This window comes from Dama dama, chromosome 6, assembly GCF_033118175.1.
Source record: "Dama dama isolate Ldn47 chromosome 6, ASM3311817v1, whole genome shotgun sequence".
In the NCBI taxonomy this organism is placed as follows: domain Eukaryota; kingdom Metazoa; phylum Chordata; class Mammalia; order Artiodactyla; family Cervidae; genus Dama; species Dama dama.
Genome location: NC_083686.1, coordinates 4387396 through 4406691, shown reverse-complemented (window position 1 = coordinate 4406691; position 19296 = coordinate 4387396). Strand labels below are relative to the sequence as shown.

The following is a 19296-nucleotide window of genomic DNA, read 5'->3' as shown; positions in this document are numbered from 1 at the left end:
AGGGTTACATGTATATGCTTAACCCCCTCATTATGTGAGTGCCCTCTCTGATTTCCTGGCAAAAGTTATTTAGGAAGTTTGTGAAAGTAGTAGAATATGAACAGTCATAGTGTTTCAGACATCTATCTCTTTATTCTCTTTTCTGTGTTCTTTTTTCTATTTTATACCCTTTACCCTTCCCCTTCAAAGGCTTTTCTTTATGTGAAAATCCTATGGACACCCAAATTGAAAAATTATGAAAAGATAGTCACAGGTAGTATAGGCCTTTGATGAATATTGAGCACTTTTAACAATTTTTTGATGAAACTGGTAGCGAAGAAGGACCTGTTAAAAATAGAGTGAAGGCATAAATTACCCCATACCAGGTCACAGGGAGGGCGGTGGGTTCCATGGGAAGAAGTCTATATCGTGCCTAGGACGCGGGAAGCCTCCGGGAGGCGTTGTGTGTCTGGGGCTTCCCAGGTGGGCCCCCCCAACACCCCCCTGCCGTGCCAGTGTATGAATATTGTTTTATCTTCCAGACTTTCTTCAGAATTCATTCCCCCGTTAGGTTGGGAAGTATTTGGCTAGACTCGGTTTTGATCACCTGCCAGAGGACTCAGCTCTGCCGCACAGCACCTGGACCGTGTCACGGCCAGGCCCTGAAGACCAGCCTCGTTTGGAGGGGGCCCCCGCACAGGGGGCGGCTGGAGAAGTGTGGGGATGGGGGGGTCACTGAAGGCCGAGGCTGCTGAGGACAGCGAGAGCCCTCAGTGCCGCCGGAGAGCACAGGGCGGCCTCGTGTGAAGGCTGCCTAGAGGGCCCGGGGCAGGACTGCACTCTGTGACCGCCTAGCCCTTCTTACCTCTGCAGTGTTCCTGCCCTCCAGAATCCTTTCTGAGCATTAAAATGAGTCTCTTTTGTATGGATTCTTTTTCTTTTTGCGATGTTTTAATTCATCCGTGGCTTTGAATGTTCCGTCTGAGTTTCCCAGATGGCTGGGTCCAGCATTAGACTCCACATGTCAGATGCAGAGCTGTTGCCTCTTGAGCCCTCTGTTCGTTGCCCTCTGAAGTAACCGTGAGGACCGGGGCTGCTGCTGCCTGTTGCTGCCCTTCCTTCTCCTCCCTGGCACCGCCCCCCCCCCCCCCCATACACACACCCCTTGTGTAAATGAAGTGAGCCCCTGAGACTTGCTTTGGTTGGTGAGGGGGGGAGTGACTCGCTCCAGGAGAAGCTTTCAGAGCTCGGGTACACACTTGGGTTCAGATAGCCTTTCTTTTTCTCTCACTTGTGGACTGGCAGGGTTCAGGGCTGGCGGCCAGGGTCATCCTATGTCCCAGGGTGGTTCTGCTCAGTGATTGTGCCAGGCGTCCCTGCCCGTCCAGGATGGACATGTAGCACGAGCAAGATACTGGCATTTGCGTTCATCTCTAGCGGTTGGGAGTGGTTTCTGCAGCACACCCACTGTATTGGACTTAATAACCTTCCTCCCAAATGTGGCCCTTGGCCCCCTGTCCTGTTTATTGTCAGTTTTCTTTTGTCATTTATTTTTGCTCTTTTCAGTTCAGTTGCTCAGTCGTGTCCAACTCTGTGACCCCAGGGACTATATCCCAGAGCCTACTCAAACTCACGTCCATTGAGTCGGTGATGCCACCCAACCATCTCATCCTCTGTCATCCCCTCCTCCTCCCGCCTTCAATCTTTCCCAGCATCAGGGTCTTTCCCAATGAGTCAGCTCTTCACATCAGGTGGCCAAAGTATTGGAGTTTCAGCTTCAGCATCAGTCCTTCCAATGAACACTCAGGACTGATCCCTTTAGGATGGACTGGTTGGATCTCCTTGCAGTCCAAGGGACTCTCAAGAGTCTTCTCCAACACCAGAGTTCACTGCATCTCTTCTTACCATTCTCTACAGTCTGGCTTTGTTCCACAGTCGTAATTGTGTGAATATGTTCTGCTGTAATGAAATCTGACTTGTTGAGACGTTTGAGGCCTCTCAGACCTGAGGGTGAAGCTTTGCCAGTTCCCTCACACAGTTCCTCTGGGGCGCAGGTAGGCACCCCATCTTCTGGTATGAGGAGGAGCATCTGTGCAGTGTGCAGGCACATGAGGAGGGACGTGGGGACTCTTGAAGAAAGAGCCGACGGTTCTCATTTAGCCCAACACAGTCATCAGCTGGGGAGCGTCAAAGCCAGCCTTGTCCAGTAGGACTTCTGTGATGAGAGAAATGTCCTGTGTTTCATATTTACAGGGTCACCGCTAGCCGCATGTGGCTATAAGAGCACTTGAAATGCAGCTGAGGAACTGATTTTTAAATTTAAATAGCCAGTGTGACTAGAGGCCGCTGTATTAGACAACGCAGTAAGGCTCTAGAGCAACACTGGGGTGACATAATGTTAGGTGAAAAATGCAGGGTATGAAAGTATATATTCGTATTTAATATGTAGAAGTGATGAAAGCTTTTAAGTTCTGTGTGAAAATAGTCACATAAACACTGACGCTCATACCACTATATTAACAGTGAACTGTAGTAGAGTGGAGAAATTGTATATGTCTGCTCTTCTGTTTACATATTTTAAAAAATCCTTTAAAAAAATTTATAGGAAAAATATGTATTATAAATTTGCGCGTAAAGAAAAGGGCTCTGAGACCCTAAAAGAATGCTTCAGCAAGTGAATATTTGCTTGCGCAGAGCTGCGCAAGATTTACACTTGGCCCGAAGAAGCCGGGTTTACGGCTCTTTGCGGTCTGCTGCTCTCTGATCAGCTGTGCTGTGACACACGTCAACTGAGAAGAGAGCCCACAAGTAACACGAACGTTCCGTGTCAGAAAGAGAGCGTGCTTTTCGAAATAATTTTTATGAGTTTTTGAGCAAACCTAAAAATACGTATGTCACCAAAAAAAGAAGGGATTTGGGGGGAGTACCTTAGTATGTTTTACTTGCTGCTGGTGTCTTTTCTGCTTGAGGCTGAGGAGGCTGAGCTGCAGAGTGTCTCCTGTAGCTGTCTAAGGACCCTGACGGGAGCTGCCTTTGAATTGTTCTCATCCCTGTTGGTGGTGTTACAAAGAGTGTAAGAGACGGCCACTGTTTCTTACAGCATTGTTACATGGGGAGGAAATTTTGAAAGGTCAGTGAACTTCTTCAGACCTACCACCTCAGCACCAACAGCCCTGCAGGGGGAAAAAAAACTGCTTCATCATTAAATTACTCATTTGAAGATTGTGGCATTACCAAGTTTTGTCTGGCAGTTTGTTGAAAAAGTTCTTATGTAATGACTTAGGTACTTAGATGTGTTTTCCTTTCTCCTAGATAGAGAAATCATCTGGGACTAATTATATCACTCTGAAAACACTTGGACCAGATAATTAAAGAATTAAATGCGTTCATTTTTAGGAGTCAGTTTGTTGTTCTAGTTCCCGTAGGTGTCACAGGCCCCAGGGCCCTGACTGCTGGAGATGGAGGGTGAGGCCGGGTTTCTTGTGTGGGGGGCGGGGGTGGCGTGGGAGTGAGCGGGGCTTGACGGACCCCCCCCCCCCCCCCCCACACACACACACACACTCCACCAGGCTCATATTAATAACTTGGCCTGGAGGCGCTCGTCAACCCCCAAGTCTTTGGGGGGTGATGTTCATTCACTGCCGGGACTATTTTTAATTCTAGAGCCCTTGAAACACGTGGAAACAGTACAGTAGGCCGCACAAGGAAAGTGGTGTGTGCTGAGCGCCTGCGTCTGTACTGCTGGGGACAGTGTGCCTAACAGTGCCTCTGCGCGCCGTCCAGACCGCGGGAACCGGCCGACGGGTCCATGGCGCTTCTGCGGCTGCGCGTGGCTCAGAACACGGGAGACGGGGCGGACGGGTCCATGGCGCTTCTGCGGATGCGTACAGCCCAGAACACGGGAGACGGGGCGGACGGGTCCATGGCGCTTCTGCGTCCATTATCTGCACTCCGCCACCTGAGCTCTTGGCAGTCCCATTGGAAGTTGTGCTAGAGACCAGACTGTTCCTCACAAAAGCAAAGACTCTGCTATGACTAGAACTAGGTTATTGTAAATGAAGGTGATGTCATCGTTTTTTGTTTTTAAGGATAGTGAGGAAATTTAGTATTTTTTGTACTAAAAGCCTAACGTATTTTACATTATTACTGTTCTTCACATAGTCATATTAGTGAAGAGTCCTGTAAGCGTAAGCAGTTGACAAGGGGAGTTTACAGTAATACCACCTTCCCTTGGTAGGACATTTCGTGAAATGCAGAGGCCACGAGTGCTTGGAGGCGTTTCTCACTGGCTCATTGCAGCAACCTTGTGAGAAGTCAAGAGGTCGGGAGCAAGGAATTACTGTTCTCTTTTACGGATAAGTTATGGGCCCCAAACCTACGCTGGTGCTCTTTCCACTCGTCTGTCTTGCCTTTGAGAATTAAAGAAGGCACATCCTTCCATGGACATTTGATTAGCTATATATATATATATATATAGGTTTCAAACCATTTAAAATTTAAAGTAAAAAAGACAAAAGAAATTCTAAAATGAGACTATCATTGTTGGACCTTTAAAATTATCATTTATTCAGCCCACTCTTTAGGATCAGTTCAGTTCAGTTCAGTCGCTCAGTCGTGTCCGACTCTTTGCGACCCCATGAACCGCAGCACACCAGGCCTCCCTGTCCATCACCAACTCCTGGAGTTCTCCCAAAGCCATGTCCATTGAGTCAGTGATGCCATCCAGCCATCTCATCCTCTGTCGTCCCCTTCTCCTCCTGTCCTGAATCTTTCCCACCACCAGGGTCTTTTCAAATGAGTCATCTCTTTGTATCAGGTGGCCAAAGTATTGGAATTTCAGCTTCAATATCAGTCCTTCTAATGAACACCCAGGACTAATCTCCTTTAGGATGGACTGGCTGAATCTCCTTGCAGTCCAAGGGACTCTCAAGAGTCTTCTCCAACACCACAGTTCAAAAGCATCAATTCTTTGGCTCTTAGCTTTCTTTATAATCCAACTCTCACATCCATACATGACCACTGGATGGTTTAGGTTAATTTTGTGTGGGAGAAAGATGCTCAAGATAATTTGAAGGTTCTTGGTTCTTTTTTTCTCAGTGTAAACCTTTGTAGAAGAAAAAGTTGGGAAAATGAGGCAAAACAGCCTTTGAATATATACTGTTGTGTTTTTTCTTTTTTTTAGAGAATTTTAACTAAATGTAATTTACCTTCACGCTAACTAAACTTCATGTTCTGGAATAAGTGTGAAGGTGAACAGACAGAGTTTGGCATTTTGGTATTTGCCAGCTGTGTTCTTGAATTTGCCAGGTGAATGATAAGTGGATTTTGCATATGCTTGTCAGCTCCGGGCATAAAAAGCCATAAACATGGTTAAACATGTAACTTTCAGTTCAGAACTAGAATATCAAGGCTTCCATTGGGTCAAATGTTTGCTCCTCTGCCAAAGGCTTGCAGCTTAGGAGAAGGGAAGCTTAGTTAACAGCCCAGTATTTGTACCTGGGTCACCTGTTAACAGTGCAGGTTCACAGCGAGGAGCTTCGGGAACGTTCAGGCCTGCCGTCGTGGTGCTGGCGTGCTTCTGTCTCAGACCCTTGCTGCCAAGGTCCTCTCCCCGGTGCGGCCCAGGTGACCACGTAGTCTGATGCCCCTGACACGCCAGCCTTTCCTCTCTCTCCTTCAGTCCTCTGAGTCTGTTCTGTGTAGACAGTAAGAGCAAACTATAACCCCTAATGACTGTAAGGATATGGGCAAGTTAAAATTTCTCTGAAATCAACTATTGAACACATTATAGCAAGAACCTCTTAGGGGTAATGATGCAAGGTTTTAACTGGCTTTGATGAGATTCTGAGCATTCAGTCTGTTTTGCTTTATTTTGTCTCTCACCTCCTTCTTGGTTCCTTCCCCCTGGCTAACTCTCTTAATGACAACAGAGAGAATCCCACAACCATGTTTTAAAGTAAACATAGTACACTAAAACGGTTTTTTTGTTTTAATCGGTCTTTACAGTGAACCGAGTCTGTCGTGTGAATTTTTAAAGTCTTTATGCATTTAAATAATGGGGAAAAGCCTTCCACCAAGTTGTTCGCAGTGAAACAGATTTTTAGAAGTTCTCTGGCCAAGACAATTAGTATACCGTTTGTTAATGATGTTCTTCTGATTCCACTGTACTGTGGGTCTGATGTATATTGTTGGATTCAGTTTCCTGAACCTTTGTTTAGAATTTTTTGCATCTGTGTTCATGAGCCATAGTGGTCTGTAATTTAGTTACAATGTCTTAGTCTGGGTTTGAGAATAATACTGGCGTCTAATGTGATTTGGAAAGTAATATCTCCTCTTTAGTTTTTGAGAACAGTTTATATAGATTTGGCATTGTACTTTCCTTAAATATCCGGTAGAATTTACCTTTGAAGCCAGCTGGGCCTGGAAGTTTGTTTGTGGGAGAGTTTTAAACCGTAAACCCAGTTCCTTTTATAGGTACAGGGCTATTCATGCTGTTTCTTCTTGGGTGAGCTTTGGAGCTTTGTGTTTTCAAGGAATTTGTCCATTTCATCTGCATTCATTTTATTTCATTTATTGGTGTGAAGTTTTTTTCTAACATCGTCTTGTTATCTTTCTTATATCTGTAGAGTCTGCAGGGACCTCACCTCCCTCATTCTTGATATTGGTAGTTATGTCTTCTCTCTTTCCTGAACAGTCTGGCTGAAGGTCCATTTTGTTGTCTAAAAGAACCAGCTTTTGATTTCGTTCTTTTTCCATTTTCTGTTTCTTTGGTTTCTGCCCTCGTCTTTTATTTCTGCTCCCATCTTTTATTTCCCTCGTCTGCTTAGCTTAGGTTTCACTTGCTCTTCTTTTTCAAATTTCTTAAGATGAGAATTGAGGTCATCAATTTGAGCCTTTTTTTTATATAGGCTCTTTGTGCTAAAAATACTTCCCCTAAATACTGCGTTAGTGGCAACCTATTGATACGTTGTGTTTTTATTTTCATTCAATTTAACATACTTTCTAATTTCTCCTTTGATTTCTTGTTTACCCTATTGGTTATTTAGAAATATGTTCTTTAGTTCTCAAATAGTTGGGGAATTTTCCAGACATCTTTCTATTATTAATGTGTAATTTAATTCCATGGTCAGAGAATATACTTTATATGAGTCGAATCCTTTTGTTGCAACTTTTTCTGTGGTCCAGGATATAGCCTGTCTTAGTCCATCCTAAAGGAGATCAGTCCTGGGTGTTCATTGGAAGGACTGATATTGAAGCTGAAACTCCAATACTTTGGCCACCTGATGCGAAGAGCTGACTCATTTGAAAAGACCCTGATGCTGGGGAAGATTGAGGGCAGGAGGAGAAGGGGACGACAGAGGATGAGATGGTTGAATGGCATCACTGACTTGATGGACATGGGTTTGGGTGAACTCCGGGAGTTGGTGATGGACAAGGGAGGCCTGGCGTGCTGTGGTTCATGGGGTCGCAAAGAGTCGGACACGACTGAGCAACTGAACTGAACTGAACTGAGGTCAAGGTGGTTGGTAATGTTTTTTGAGTCCTCTATAGACGGCCTTCCTGATTTTCTGTCTCCTGCTTCTTTCAGAGACTGAGAAAAGGGATACTGAAATCTAGCATACTTGTGGATTTGTCTGTTTCTCTTTGTAGTTCTGTCAGTTTTATTCGTGTATTTTGGAACTCTGCTATTAGAAATATTTTGATGAATTGACCCCTTAATCATTATGAGATCTGCTGTGTCAGATATTAATGTAAACACTCTGGTTTCCTTTTCATTCATGTTGGCATGATATGTCTTTTCCCACCCTTTTACTTGTAACCTATTTGTGTCTTTACTCTTAATCTAGCATTTTTAGCATTTTTTTTTTATAATTGGGTCTTGCTGTTTTAAAATCCCATCTGACCATCTCTGCCTTTTAATTGGTTGTTTATGCCATTTAAATCTATTATGGTTATTAACGGGTCTTTTATCACAGTCTGTCTTCAAGAGATATTATACCATTTCATATGATGTATAAGTACCTTATAATACTGTTCCATTTCCCCACTCCTGGTCTTTATGCCGTGACTGTCATACATTTTACTTACACATATGTTATAAACCTCACAACGTGTCCTTACCTTTGTTTCTGTTAACCGTCCTGTTATCTTAATTCCCTGACCAGGAATTGAACCTGGGCCCCCAGCAATGGAAGCATGGAGTCCTGACCACTGGACTCACAGAAAAATCCCTCAGTTACCTTTCTTTTTTTTTTTCTTTTTGGCTGCATCACTGTGTGGGCTTTTCTCTAGTTGCAGCGAGTGGAGGCTAGTCCCTGGTTTCGAGGCACTGGCTCCTCCCTGCGGCAGCTTCTCTCGTTGCGGAGTGTGGGTTCTAGAGCACAGGCTCAGTTGTGTGCATAGACTTAGTGGTCCCGCGACGTGTGGGATCTTCCCCAACCAGGGATCACACCCGTGTCCCCTGCGCAGGCGGGCGGATACTTAACTGCAGGACCACCGGGGAAGTCCTCCTCCTCCTCCATTTTAAATATCTTAATAATATCTTAATAATGTTTAAATATCTTTTAAAGATATTTAAGTAACAAGACAATTTTAAGTTCCTGTCTGTGGTGCTCTTGTTCCTTTGTGTGCATTCACATTTGTTCTGTTCTTTTTCCTTCTGCCAAAAAGACTGCCTTTAACATTTCTCTTAGGGCAGGATTGCTGGTGATGCTGTCTTTCATCTTTTTCATGTCTGAAGAAGTCTTATTTTTCAACTTCACTTTGAAATACGCTTTTGTTGAGAATTCTCAGTTGACAGATTTTTGTGTTGTTGTTTCAGTACTTTAAAGTTTCTGCCCTGTTATCTTCTCATTTGCATTGTTTCCAACCATCTGATGTCATTCTTATCTTTGTTCTGTTCTCCCTAATGTGCTCTGCACCCTCCACCACTAAGATTTTTATCACTGGTTTGAATAGTTTCATTATGTGTTGATGTCTGTGTGTTTCTTGTGCTTAGAGTTTATTGAACTTTGTGGATCTGCATGTTTTGGTTTTGATCAAATTTGGAAAAAATTTTGGCCATTATTTCTTCAAAAACTTTTTTTCTGTCCTTCTCTCTTTTCCAATATGTAATTGTAATATGTAACAATTCTCTCTTCCAATATATAGTTTTCTTAAAGTTATCACATGGCTCGCTAAAACTGTTAATTTTTAAAAATTTTCTTCCTCTCCATATTTCGTTTTATATAGTTTTTGTGTATGTGTGTGGTTTAAGATTCAGTAATCTTTTCTCCTCAAATGTCTAATTTGCCATTAGTTCCATCCTATATTTTTAATCTCAAACATTGTAGTTTTTATCTTTAGATATTTGATTTTTATCTTTTTGAACTTATGGAATATAGTCATAATTTCTGTTTTAAAGTCTTTTTCTCCTTATTGTAACTGTTGTGTCAATTCTGGATTGGATTCAGTTAATTTTCCTCCTCATTTCCACTCCCTTTGTGTTCCATTTCTTTGCATGCCTGCTAATTTTTTTATTTTTTGGCCACACTGTGCAGCTTGTTGGATCTTAGTTCCCTGACCAGGGATTGAACCTCGATCCTCAGCAGTGAGAGTGCAGAGCCCTAACCTCTGGGCCTCCAGGGAATTCCCACATGTCTGCTAATTTTGATTAGGTGCCAGATGTTGTAAATTTTATCTTCTTGGGCGGTGGATATTTTTGCATTCCTGTGAATTCCTTGAACTTTGTTCTGGGGCCTTAGTGAAAATAATTGGAAGCAGTGTGATCTGTGGGGCCTTGAATTTTAAGACGTACTAGGCAAGTCCAGAGCAATGTTTACTGTAGGGCTAGTGACTCCCCGTTACAGAGTCGAGACCCCCTGAACCCTCTACCTGATGTGGCCCGACCTGTGAGGTTTTCCAGCCCCGAATGGCAGCAACCAGCAGCGTCCCCGGCCATGCTGAGCCCTGGGCCTGTCTCCGCCGTCCCTCCGTGATCCTTTCTTGTGCACCAGCTGGGTCCTCGCTTGCATGCCCCGATTAACACTCTGCTGAAGGTGCGGGAGCAGCCCTCTGCCAGTGTCTGATGTTTTCCTCTGGGCAGCGTGCCCCTCTCGGGTGCATTTTCCCTCTATCTTCAGCTGCCGTACCTTCTCTCACCTACTTCCTAGAACCACTGCCTCAAGTCTCCGCGTCGTCTTGGGGTACCTTCCTTGGATGAGTACTGACTTGTCCACCTGCTTCAGGGGGTGTCCTGAATTGAATGTATTGTTTAATTGATGATCCGCCTGGCATCCTGAGATCCACATGTGTTAAAAGAATTTTGGAAGATGTTTTAATTTTGAGAGTCAGCTGGAAAATTTTAGCAAGTAAAAACATAGAAAATCTTTGCTTTATCTAGTTTTTATAATTCAGAAAAGATAGCATGGTAGAGAAGATTTTAGAAAGTCGCAGAAGACATATGACTGTGTGTGCACGGTCAGTCGTGTCCAACTCTTTCTGACCCCGTGGACTGTAGCCTGCTAGGCTCCACTGTCCATGGAATTTTCCAGGGAAGAATACTGGAGTACATTTTCATTTCCTACTCTAGAGGATCTTCCTGACCCAGAGATCAAACCCGCAGCTCTTGTGTCTCCTGTGTTGGCAGGTGGATTCTTTACCACTGTGCCACCTGGGAAGCCCAGAATATATTAACTTAGTGATACATTAATCTAGTAACATCATCCTGTGGTGGATTTAAGCATATTTTGTTTGTATTTAATGTATGTAACATCTAATATGTAGTTCTAGATAAAATGCAGAAAGCTGAGTCTTAAATTTTTGGTAAGGAGTGTCTGTCTTTCTGGCTTGATGCTCTTACTAGAAATAACTACTCATACATTTTTTAAGTCATATTTGGTAGCCCTCTGATTATCTGCTAAAATTCATATAAAAGCTGATCCAATGAGATTTACCTATCACTGTTAGTTTTCATTTTCTAGTGGCATAAATTAATCAGAACTCTAGCATAAAGAATATTATGACTTAATAAAGCCATTGTTAGATTAGTTTGACATGTTGAAAGTGTTAATTTAGTGGGAAAAGCTATTAAAAGAGTGGCATGTATCACAAGTGGTCAGAGAGTCAAAGAGGAATGGTTCACTTGGATTTTTTTTTTCAAAAGATCAATAATTTATATCTATACATAATGCTACCTTTTTTCTCTCTTATTTTTGTAGGTTCTGCTGGAGACTTACATTTGGCCTCGATGTGAAATTAAAGTAGAAAATCATATCTACATGTATGTTAATATCAGGATGTTGATGATTCATTGGTCATGCCTGCAGAGGGAAATTCAGTTGTAGATGGCTGACTGCCAGCAGAAATAAATGCTTACCCTAGATGTCCAGCATCTCTCCTTTTTACTGGAGTGAAAATCCCCTCCAGACACCAACAGAACATCACTGCAGAAAATGCTTCGCATTTTAAGGATGTCAGCCACCTAAGTTCATGCGCCCTGTCTGTACAGTTGCTGTGGACGGTTTACCATCTGAAAGCTCCTCCAGCTCTTACCCAGGCCCCGTATCTGTCTCTGAAATGTCTCTGCTTCATGCTTTGGGTCCCGTGCAGACCTGGCTGGGACAAGAGCTAGAGAAATGTGGCATTGATGCCATGATTTATACCCGATACGTCCTCAGTCTTCTGCTGCATGACAGCTATGACTACGACCTGCAGGAACAGGTATTTACATACTGTAAATGTTTTGTGAAAGCTCATGATTGTGTCTGCATGTCTGCGTTTTCCTCCCGAGAGTGCTTTCGTAATCTGGAGCAGGTAGATGGCTGTGGTCCAGAAACTTTTAAGCTGATAGCAGAGTACAGATGAGCAAGTCACCGAGCACACTGTCTGGTTCAGTCACTGTCTCTGAGACTTTCTTGACGTCCTGGCACAGACTCGATCTTGTCACGGATGGTAGTAGTTAGATGACCTGCTGCCTGGGAGTAGCACTGCTCCAGAATGTTGGTTTAGGAAAATGAGACATTATGATTACATGTTTTAATCATTGTGTCTGTTAACACTCCTTAACATTTCAAAGTTTAATATTTCATCTCCAACAGTCACGATAAGCTGGTTATTAATCCAAGTGTGTGTTTTGAACCAGGAGACTTAAAATTTTGGTAAAGCATATAACCTGAAATACTCAGTGGATATGAATTTGAGCAAACTCTGGGAGATAGTGGAGGACAAAGGAGCCTGGCGTGCTGTAGTCCATGGAGTCACAAAGAGTGGGACATGACTAAAATGACTTAAGTGAGCCATTATACACTTTACTTGACTTAGGTGTATCGGTGAATAAAGCAAGCAAATCCGTGTTCTTGACAAAGATCTCAGCTTTGGTCTCACTCACCAGGAGAAGCTGCTGAGTGTGAGGCTTGCTGAAAGGGAAGCAGCGCTCTCACCACCGAGCGGGTGGTTTCTGAGTGACTGCGGGGCACAGATTTCACCTAAAAGGGAGTGGCTGGGGACTTCCCTGCTGTTCCGGTGGTTAGGACTCTGCGCTTCCACTGCAGGGGCCACAGGTTCAATCCCTGGTTGGGGAACTAAGATCCCACATGTGGCGAGGCGCAGACAAGCCAAAAAAAAGAGCTGAGTGTTTTGTGGGCAGTTTTTAGTTGCTGTTTTAAACCATTGTTAGGAACTCTGAACGCAGGAACAGAGTTTCATTGACAGAAGAAACTGGCTTTGATGTTCCAAACCACAGAGGAGTCTTGTAAATACAGGGGGTTTCGCAGCAAGCCCAACACTTGTCCTGCGTTAGTTGTGCAGAGTGTTCTTCACTGCTGGTGTTCGCTCGTTCCTTCTACATTTTCCTTGCTTCCAGATTGGTTACCGGCCTGTCTGGTGACAATTGGGTCAAGTAAGGTTTAGAGGGGGTTGACCTGTAAAAACCTAATCCTCAGAAAATGTTTTATTTTGGTGGTCAATAGTTTGTATAATTTTCTTGCCGAAGCTCTGTTATTTTCCTTCATCTTTCCAGTAAATGTAAATATATTTTTTTAGGGGCAAGTAAAATGTTAAATCTACCAAATAGAGTGGAGATCTGTTCAAGAAAATTAGAGATACCAAGGGAACATTTCAAGCAAAGGTGAGCACAATAAAGGACAGAAACGGTATGAACCTAACAAAAGCAGAAGGTATTAAGAGGTGGCAAGAATACACAGAAGAACTGTACCAAAATGGTCTTAATGACCTGGATAACCGTGATAGTGTGATCACTCACCTAGAGCCAGACATCCTGGAGTATGAAGTCAAGTGGGCCTTAGGAAGCATGACTGTGAACAAAGCTAGTGCAGGTGATGGAATTCCAGAGAAGCGATTTCAAATCCTAAAAGATGATGTTGTAAAAGTACTGTACTCAATATGCCAGCAAATTTGGAAAACTCAGCAGTGGCCACAGGACTGGAAAAGATCAGTTTTCATCCCAATCACAAAAAGCACTGCACAACTGTACACATTTCACATACTAACAAGGTAATGCTCAAAATCCTTCAAGCTAGGCTTCAACAGTATGTGAACCAAGAACTTCCAGATGTACAAACTTGATTTAGGAAAGGCAGAGGAACCAGAGATCAAATTGTCAACATTTGTTGAATCATAGAAAAAAACTAGATAATTCCAGAGAAACATCTATTTCTGCTTCATTGACTTCACTAAAGCCTTTGACTGTATATATCACAACAAACTGGAAAATTCTTAAAGAGATGAGAATACCAGACTACCTTACTTGCCTCCTGAGAAACTTGTATGCAGGTCAAGAAGCAACAGTTAGAACCAGACAGGAACAACAAACTGGTTCATAATTGGGAAAGGAGTACATCAAGGCTATATATTGTCACCCTGCTTATTTAACTTCTATGCAGAGTACATCATGTGAAATGCCGGGCCGGATGAAGCACAAGCTGGAATCAAGATTGCTGGGAGAAACATCAATAACCTCAGATGGGCAGATGACACCACCCTTATGGCAGAAAGTGAAGAAGAACTAAAGAGCCTCTTGATGAAGGTGAAAGAGGAGAGTGAAAAAAGAAAAGCTGGCTTAAAACTCAGTATTCAGAAAACTAAGATCATAGCATCTGGTCTATCACTTCATGACAAATAGATACGGAAACAATGGAAACAGTGACAGACTTTATATTCTTGGGTTCCAGAATCACTGTGGATGGTGACTGCAGTCATGAAGTTAAAAGATGCTTGCTTCTTGGAAGAAAAAGCTATGACAAACCTAGGCAGCATATTAAAAAGCAGAGACATTGCTTTGCTGACAAAGGTCCATCTAGTCAAAGCTATGGTTTTTTCAGTAGGCATGTATGGACGTGAGAGTTGGACCATAAAGAAGGCTGAGCACCAAAGAATTGATGCTTTTGAACTGTGGTGTTGGAGAAGACTCTTGAGAGTCCCTTGGACTGCAAGGAGATCCAACCAGTCCATTTTAAAGGAGACCAGTCCTGAATGTTCATTGGAAGGGCTGATGCTGATGCTGAAGCTCCAATACTTTGGCCATTTGACGTGAAGAATCAACTTATTGGAAAAGACCCTGATGCTGGGAAAGATTGAGGGCAGGAGGAGAAGGGGTTGACAGAGAATGATACAGTTGGATGACATTATCGACTCAATGGACATGAGTTTGGGCAAAGTCCTGGAGACAGTGAAGGACAGGGAAGCCTGACATTCTGCTGTCCATAGAGTCACAAAGAGTCAGAACCGACTGAGCGACTAAACAATGAGCAACAACCAAAGTAGAATTATTCTTTCCAGAAGTGAGGAAGGTGTTTCTGTTAACTCAGAAATCATATACTTCAATTGTAAATATATACTCATATGAAACAAGTCAAAGTATTTAAGTGTTAAATGCTATAGGACATTGAAAGGGATAAAACGTAGGACTGCTGCTGAGATTACAGTTGAGCACTTACGTGATCAGACTTGTTTGTGAACCTCCTCTGAGTTCTTTCTTCGCCGTAGGGAGTTGGGGACAGGGGTCCTGGCCGCTGTCAGCGTGCTGCATGTTTGCTCCTCCCTGTTCTGGTTCATGTTTAGGACACAGGACGTATAAAGGTCAGTGGAAACAGCATGTCTAGAATTACAAGGGGAATCCACCAGGAGCCAAAAGGATCCTGAAATTCTTTCCTGCTCACCCCAGGCTAGCACAGTTCCCGTAAGTCTCGTGCTGATGGGGAAGGTCATATTGGAAATGCCCTTTCATAGGAGAGGACCCAAGGGTCAGCCAGCCTCTCGGTAACTTTTCTGAGCCTCAAGGAGGAGGATGTGGCAGGGAGTCAGGGCAGGGAGCCACGGGAAGGTGCTGAGCTGACCTCCTGTGGCTCAGACTCTGCCCAGGAGGCATGCTCGAGAGCCCGCTGTAGGCAAGGGGGCGTGCCGCCTCCCTGGTCCCTGGGTCACACCCAGGGTGGCCTCACCTCCCCCATCCATTGGAGATCAGGTGACTCCACTTTGGGGGTGTTTGTTTCCTCACCCCTCAGTCCTTGAAATTAGCCTGACCTTGCAAGTGACTAGTTTTAGGATCCTGGCTTCAACTACTGGCCTTATTTGTCATGATGAATTCATGGCTTTTCTCAGTTTGGGTTAAAAGAAACAGAGAGCTCCTGAGGTCTAAGAAACAGGTCTGTACTTGTCCCAGCATCCCCGGACAAAGGGGTAGGAAGTGCAGCTGATCAGGCCCTCATCCAGGTCGAGGCTGACAGGCAGCCAGAGTGAAGTGTAAGCCTCTGATCTGGGCAGGGCTGGGAGCACCGTTGTGGCATCAGCTGATGACTGTGTAGTCCTGGACAACAGCCGCCTTCTAATATGTAGATACTGTAGTTGGTCACAGTCATTTTACTTTCACAAAGTGTTCTTTTTTTTTTATCTTTTTGGTTAAGATTACCATATTCTGATAAACGTATGCTTAGATAAACCAAGTATTCATTATAACCGCTTTTACCTGTAAATATAAACCACTTTTCTAATCCATCCCTCAAGGCCCAGGTCACCTTTCTCTGTGAATGCACTTCTGACAATTCCTGATGAAAACAATATCGTTGTTTTCCAAACTTGACCATATTTCTGCTCTTCATTATGGTTATTTGAATGTGTCTTTCCCAGTAATTTATAAGATGTTTAATGCCAGAAATCATATAATCATCTTAAAAATTTTTTAACTTATTTTTTTAAAATAATTTCAAACATCAGAAGAATTTAGAAGAATAGGGCAAAGAATTTCAGTCAGCCCCTATTGCTAACATTTTCCCACTTTCTGCTTATTTCTCCCCTCTCCTTTTGATGCCCATCTCTCCTACATGAATCAGCATATGATTTATTGATTGCATCTTCTCTAAGCCATAGGACAATTATAAAATCTGGGAAATTAACTCCAACACATTATGACCTAGTGTACTGTTGAGATTCAGTGATGTCCTCCATTGTAATTTTTTCCCTCGCCTAGGATCATGCATTGACTTTCGTGGTCATGTCTCTCTGTAATTTTCTTTAACCTGGAGTGGTTCCTCATCTTTCCTTTGTGTCTCATGACGTTGACATTTTTGAGGCGTACAGACCAGTTATCTTGCAGAGTGTCCCCTATTGTGGGTGCGTCTGTTTCCTCCTGTTTAGAGTGCACGTGGGCCTTAGGGCAGTAGCATCACGCAGGCGAAGAGCTTCCTTCTTGGTGCGTCACGGCGGACAGCGCGTGACAGCAGTCTGTTTGGTTCTTGTCGACGCTGACTCTGGTTGCGCCGGCGGCCGCCAGGTTTCTGCACGACGACGCTGAGCACCTTGCTGCGTGGTTTTCAGGCCACCTGTCCAGGGGAGACTTTATGAGTTTACCGTCCAGGATGGCTCCCACCTGGATCCACTGTCACTCTGTCACGACACGGTGATTCTTTCTGTGACTCAGTTATGCCCCGCTCCTTCAGTCGTCAATGTTCTGCTTGCAAGTGCCTTCATCTTGTTAGCGTTGGTGCCCCTGTGGTATAGAGAATGAACCGCAGGCCGCTTCCCACCACGTCTTGAATTGGTTTACTTTTTAAAAGAGGGTATTTGTGTATTTACTTGTTTAGTTTGCTGTTTATTTGGCTTGTCTTAGCCTCAGTCTTTCTTTGACCACCACATTTAAAAAGAAGCCTTCCATTCTCAGCCTTCTTTTCTGCTTTATTTTTCTTCATAACACTTGTTTAACCAGTGAAGTTGCTCGGTTGTGTCCGACCCTTTGCGACCCTGTGGATTGTAGCCTACCAGGCTCCTCCATCCATGGAATTTTCCAGGCAAGAGTACTGGAGTGGGTTGCCATTTCCTTCTTCAGGGGATCTTCCCGACCCAGGATTGAACCCAGGTCCCCCACATTATAGGCAGACACTTTACCGTCTGAGCCACCAGGGAAGCCCGTAATACTTGTTATACCCAGAATTGTAGGATTATTTGCCATGCTTTCTGTTTATTTGTAAGTCTTCTCTGCTGGAATATGCAGTTCACAAAGTTGGGGAGCTTGCCTGCCATGCTTTCTGCTGTATTCATAGCCCTTGAGACAGTTCGTGGGATGTAGGAGAGGCTCAGATATTTATTAAAGAAATGAACGGACCTGCGCTTCTTTGTCAGGCGTGTGACTTGTGTGGAGGGGGGTTGTGGTGGAGGTGAGCGCAGAGGCCGAAGCTGCACACTGGGGCCGCCCTTCGGAGAAGTGACTGAAGCTTCTTCCTCACCACCGCCGCCGTCTCTCCCATCTTGAAGTGTACACATTTCCACGGTGTCAAACGCATTCATAATGTTACGCAGCCATCATCCATCTCCGAACCCTCTCCATCTCATAAAGTGGAAACTTTATAAAATTCCCCTCCCCCAGCCGCAGGCAACCACCATCATCTCGGCTGGCCAAAAGGTTCATTGAGGTTGTTCCCCCCACCCCCCAAAATGTTAACATAAACCCGAGTGAACTTTTTGGCCAACCCAGTGCTTTCTGTCTTTATGATTTTTGACTACTCTTAGGGACCTCTTATCAATGGAATCATACGATACTTGTTTTTGTTTTTTTGTGTGTGTGTGACCGACTTATTTCACCGAGCATTGTCTCTTCAGGGTTCATCCGTATTGCAGCAGATGTCAGACTTTCCTTCCTTTTTAAGGCCAAGCAGTCTTCTGTCATGCGGATATGCCACATTTTGCATATCCATCCATCCAACAGTGGACACTTGCGTTTCTTGCATGTTTAAGCTTCTGTGAGCTGTACTGTTGTATGAACACAGGTATGCAAATATCTCATCAAGACACTGGTTTCAGCTTTGAGCAGTACCTGTCCAGAAGTGGAACTGCTGGGTCTGTGGTGGTTCTGCTTTTACACGAGAGCTGCACCAGTAATGAGTAGGCCTCCACTTCTCCACGTCCTCACCAACCATCGTTCTGTCCTGTTGGTTTGTTAGTTTTTAATAGTAGTCATCCTAATCGGAACCTTGTTTTCACTTACATTTTCCCTGATGAGTGATGATGCTGAGCATCTCTTCATGTGTTTACTGGTCATTTATGTGTATCTTCTTTGGAGACTCTCAAGTCTTTTTCCCATTTTTGAATCTCTTTTTGTTGTTGTTGAGTTCTAGATATTTTCTACAGGTTTTGGATACTAACCCCTTATCATATATGTGATCTGTGGCTATTTTCCCCTCCTCCTGTGGAGTTTGCCTTTTCACTCTATTCATTGTCTTTCGTTGCACTAAATTTAAAAAACTTCATGAGCCCATTTTATCTGTTTTCTCTTTTGTTACCTGTGTCTCTGGTGTCATATCCAAGAAATCTTTGCCCTACATTTCTTAGTTTTAGCTTTTAAGTATTAGGTCTTTGATCCATTGTGAATTAACTTTTGTATATGTTGTGTGTTCAAATTTCCTTCTTTTGCAGGTGGATATCTAGTTTTCCCAGCATCATTTGTTGAAAAGAGTGTCCTTTCCTCATTGAATGGCCTTGACACCCTTATTAAAAACATTTTGAGCATGACTGTAAGGGTCTGTTACTTGGCCGTCTGTTCTGGTCATTGGTCTGTATGTCTGTCTTTATGCCGGTACCTCACTGTCTCGATTTCTGTAGCTTTGTTATTAGTTTCTTTTCTGTTTTTTGGCCGTTCCATGTGGCATGTGGGATCTTAGTTCGCTGACCAGGGATAAGACTTGAGCCACCTGCATTGGAAGCACAGAGCCTGCATTGGAAGCACAAGAGTCTGCACTGGAAGCACAGAGTCTCCATTGGAAGCACAGAGCCTGCATTGGAAGCACAGAAGACCACTGGACTGCCAGGAAAGTCCCAGATGCAGTTTCTTTT

General features: G+C 43.8%; 1 protein-coding gene across 4 annotated transcripts in view; it reads left to right on the top strand.

Moving 5' to 3' along the window:
- The window catches only part of KIAA0232 (KIAA0232 ortholog), an 87407-nt gene that overhangs the window by 21705 nt on the left and 46406 nt on the right, over positions 1-19296 (top strand). For all 4 annotated transcript variants that reach the window (XM_061145445.1, XM_061145446.1, XM_061145448.1 and 1 more), the window contains one exon: positions 11178-11679. In XM_061145445.1, coding sequence (XP_061001428.1) covers positions 11449-11679 — 231 coding nt within the window. In that variant the 5' untranslated portion in view covers positions 11178-11448. Of the gene's footprint in view, positions 1-11177; positions 11680-19296 lie in introns of those variants that run through there.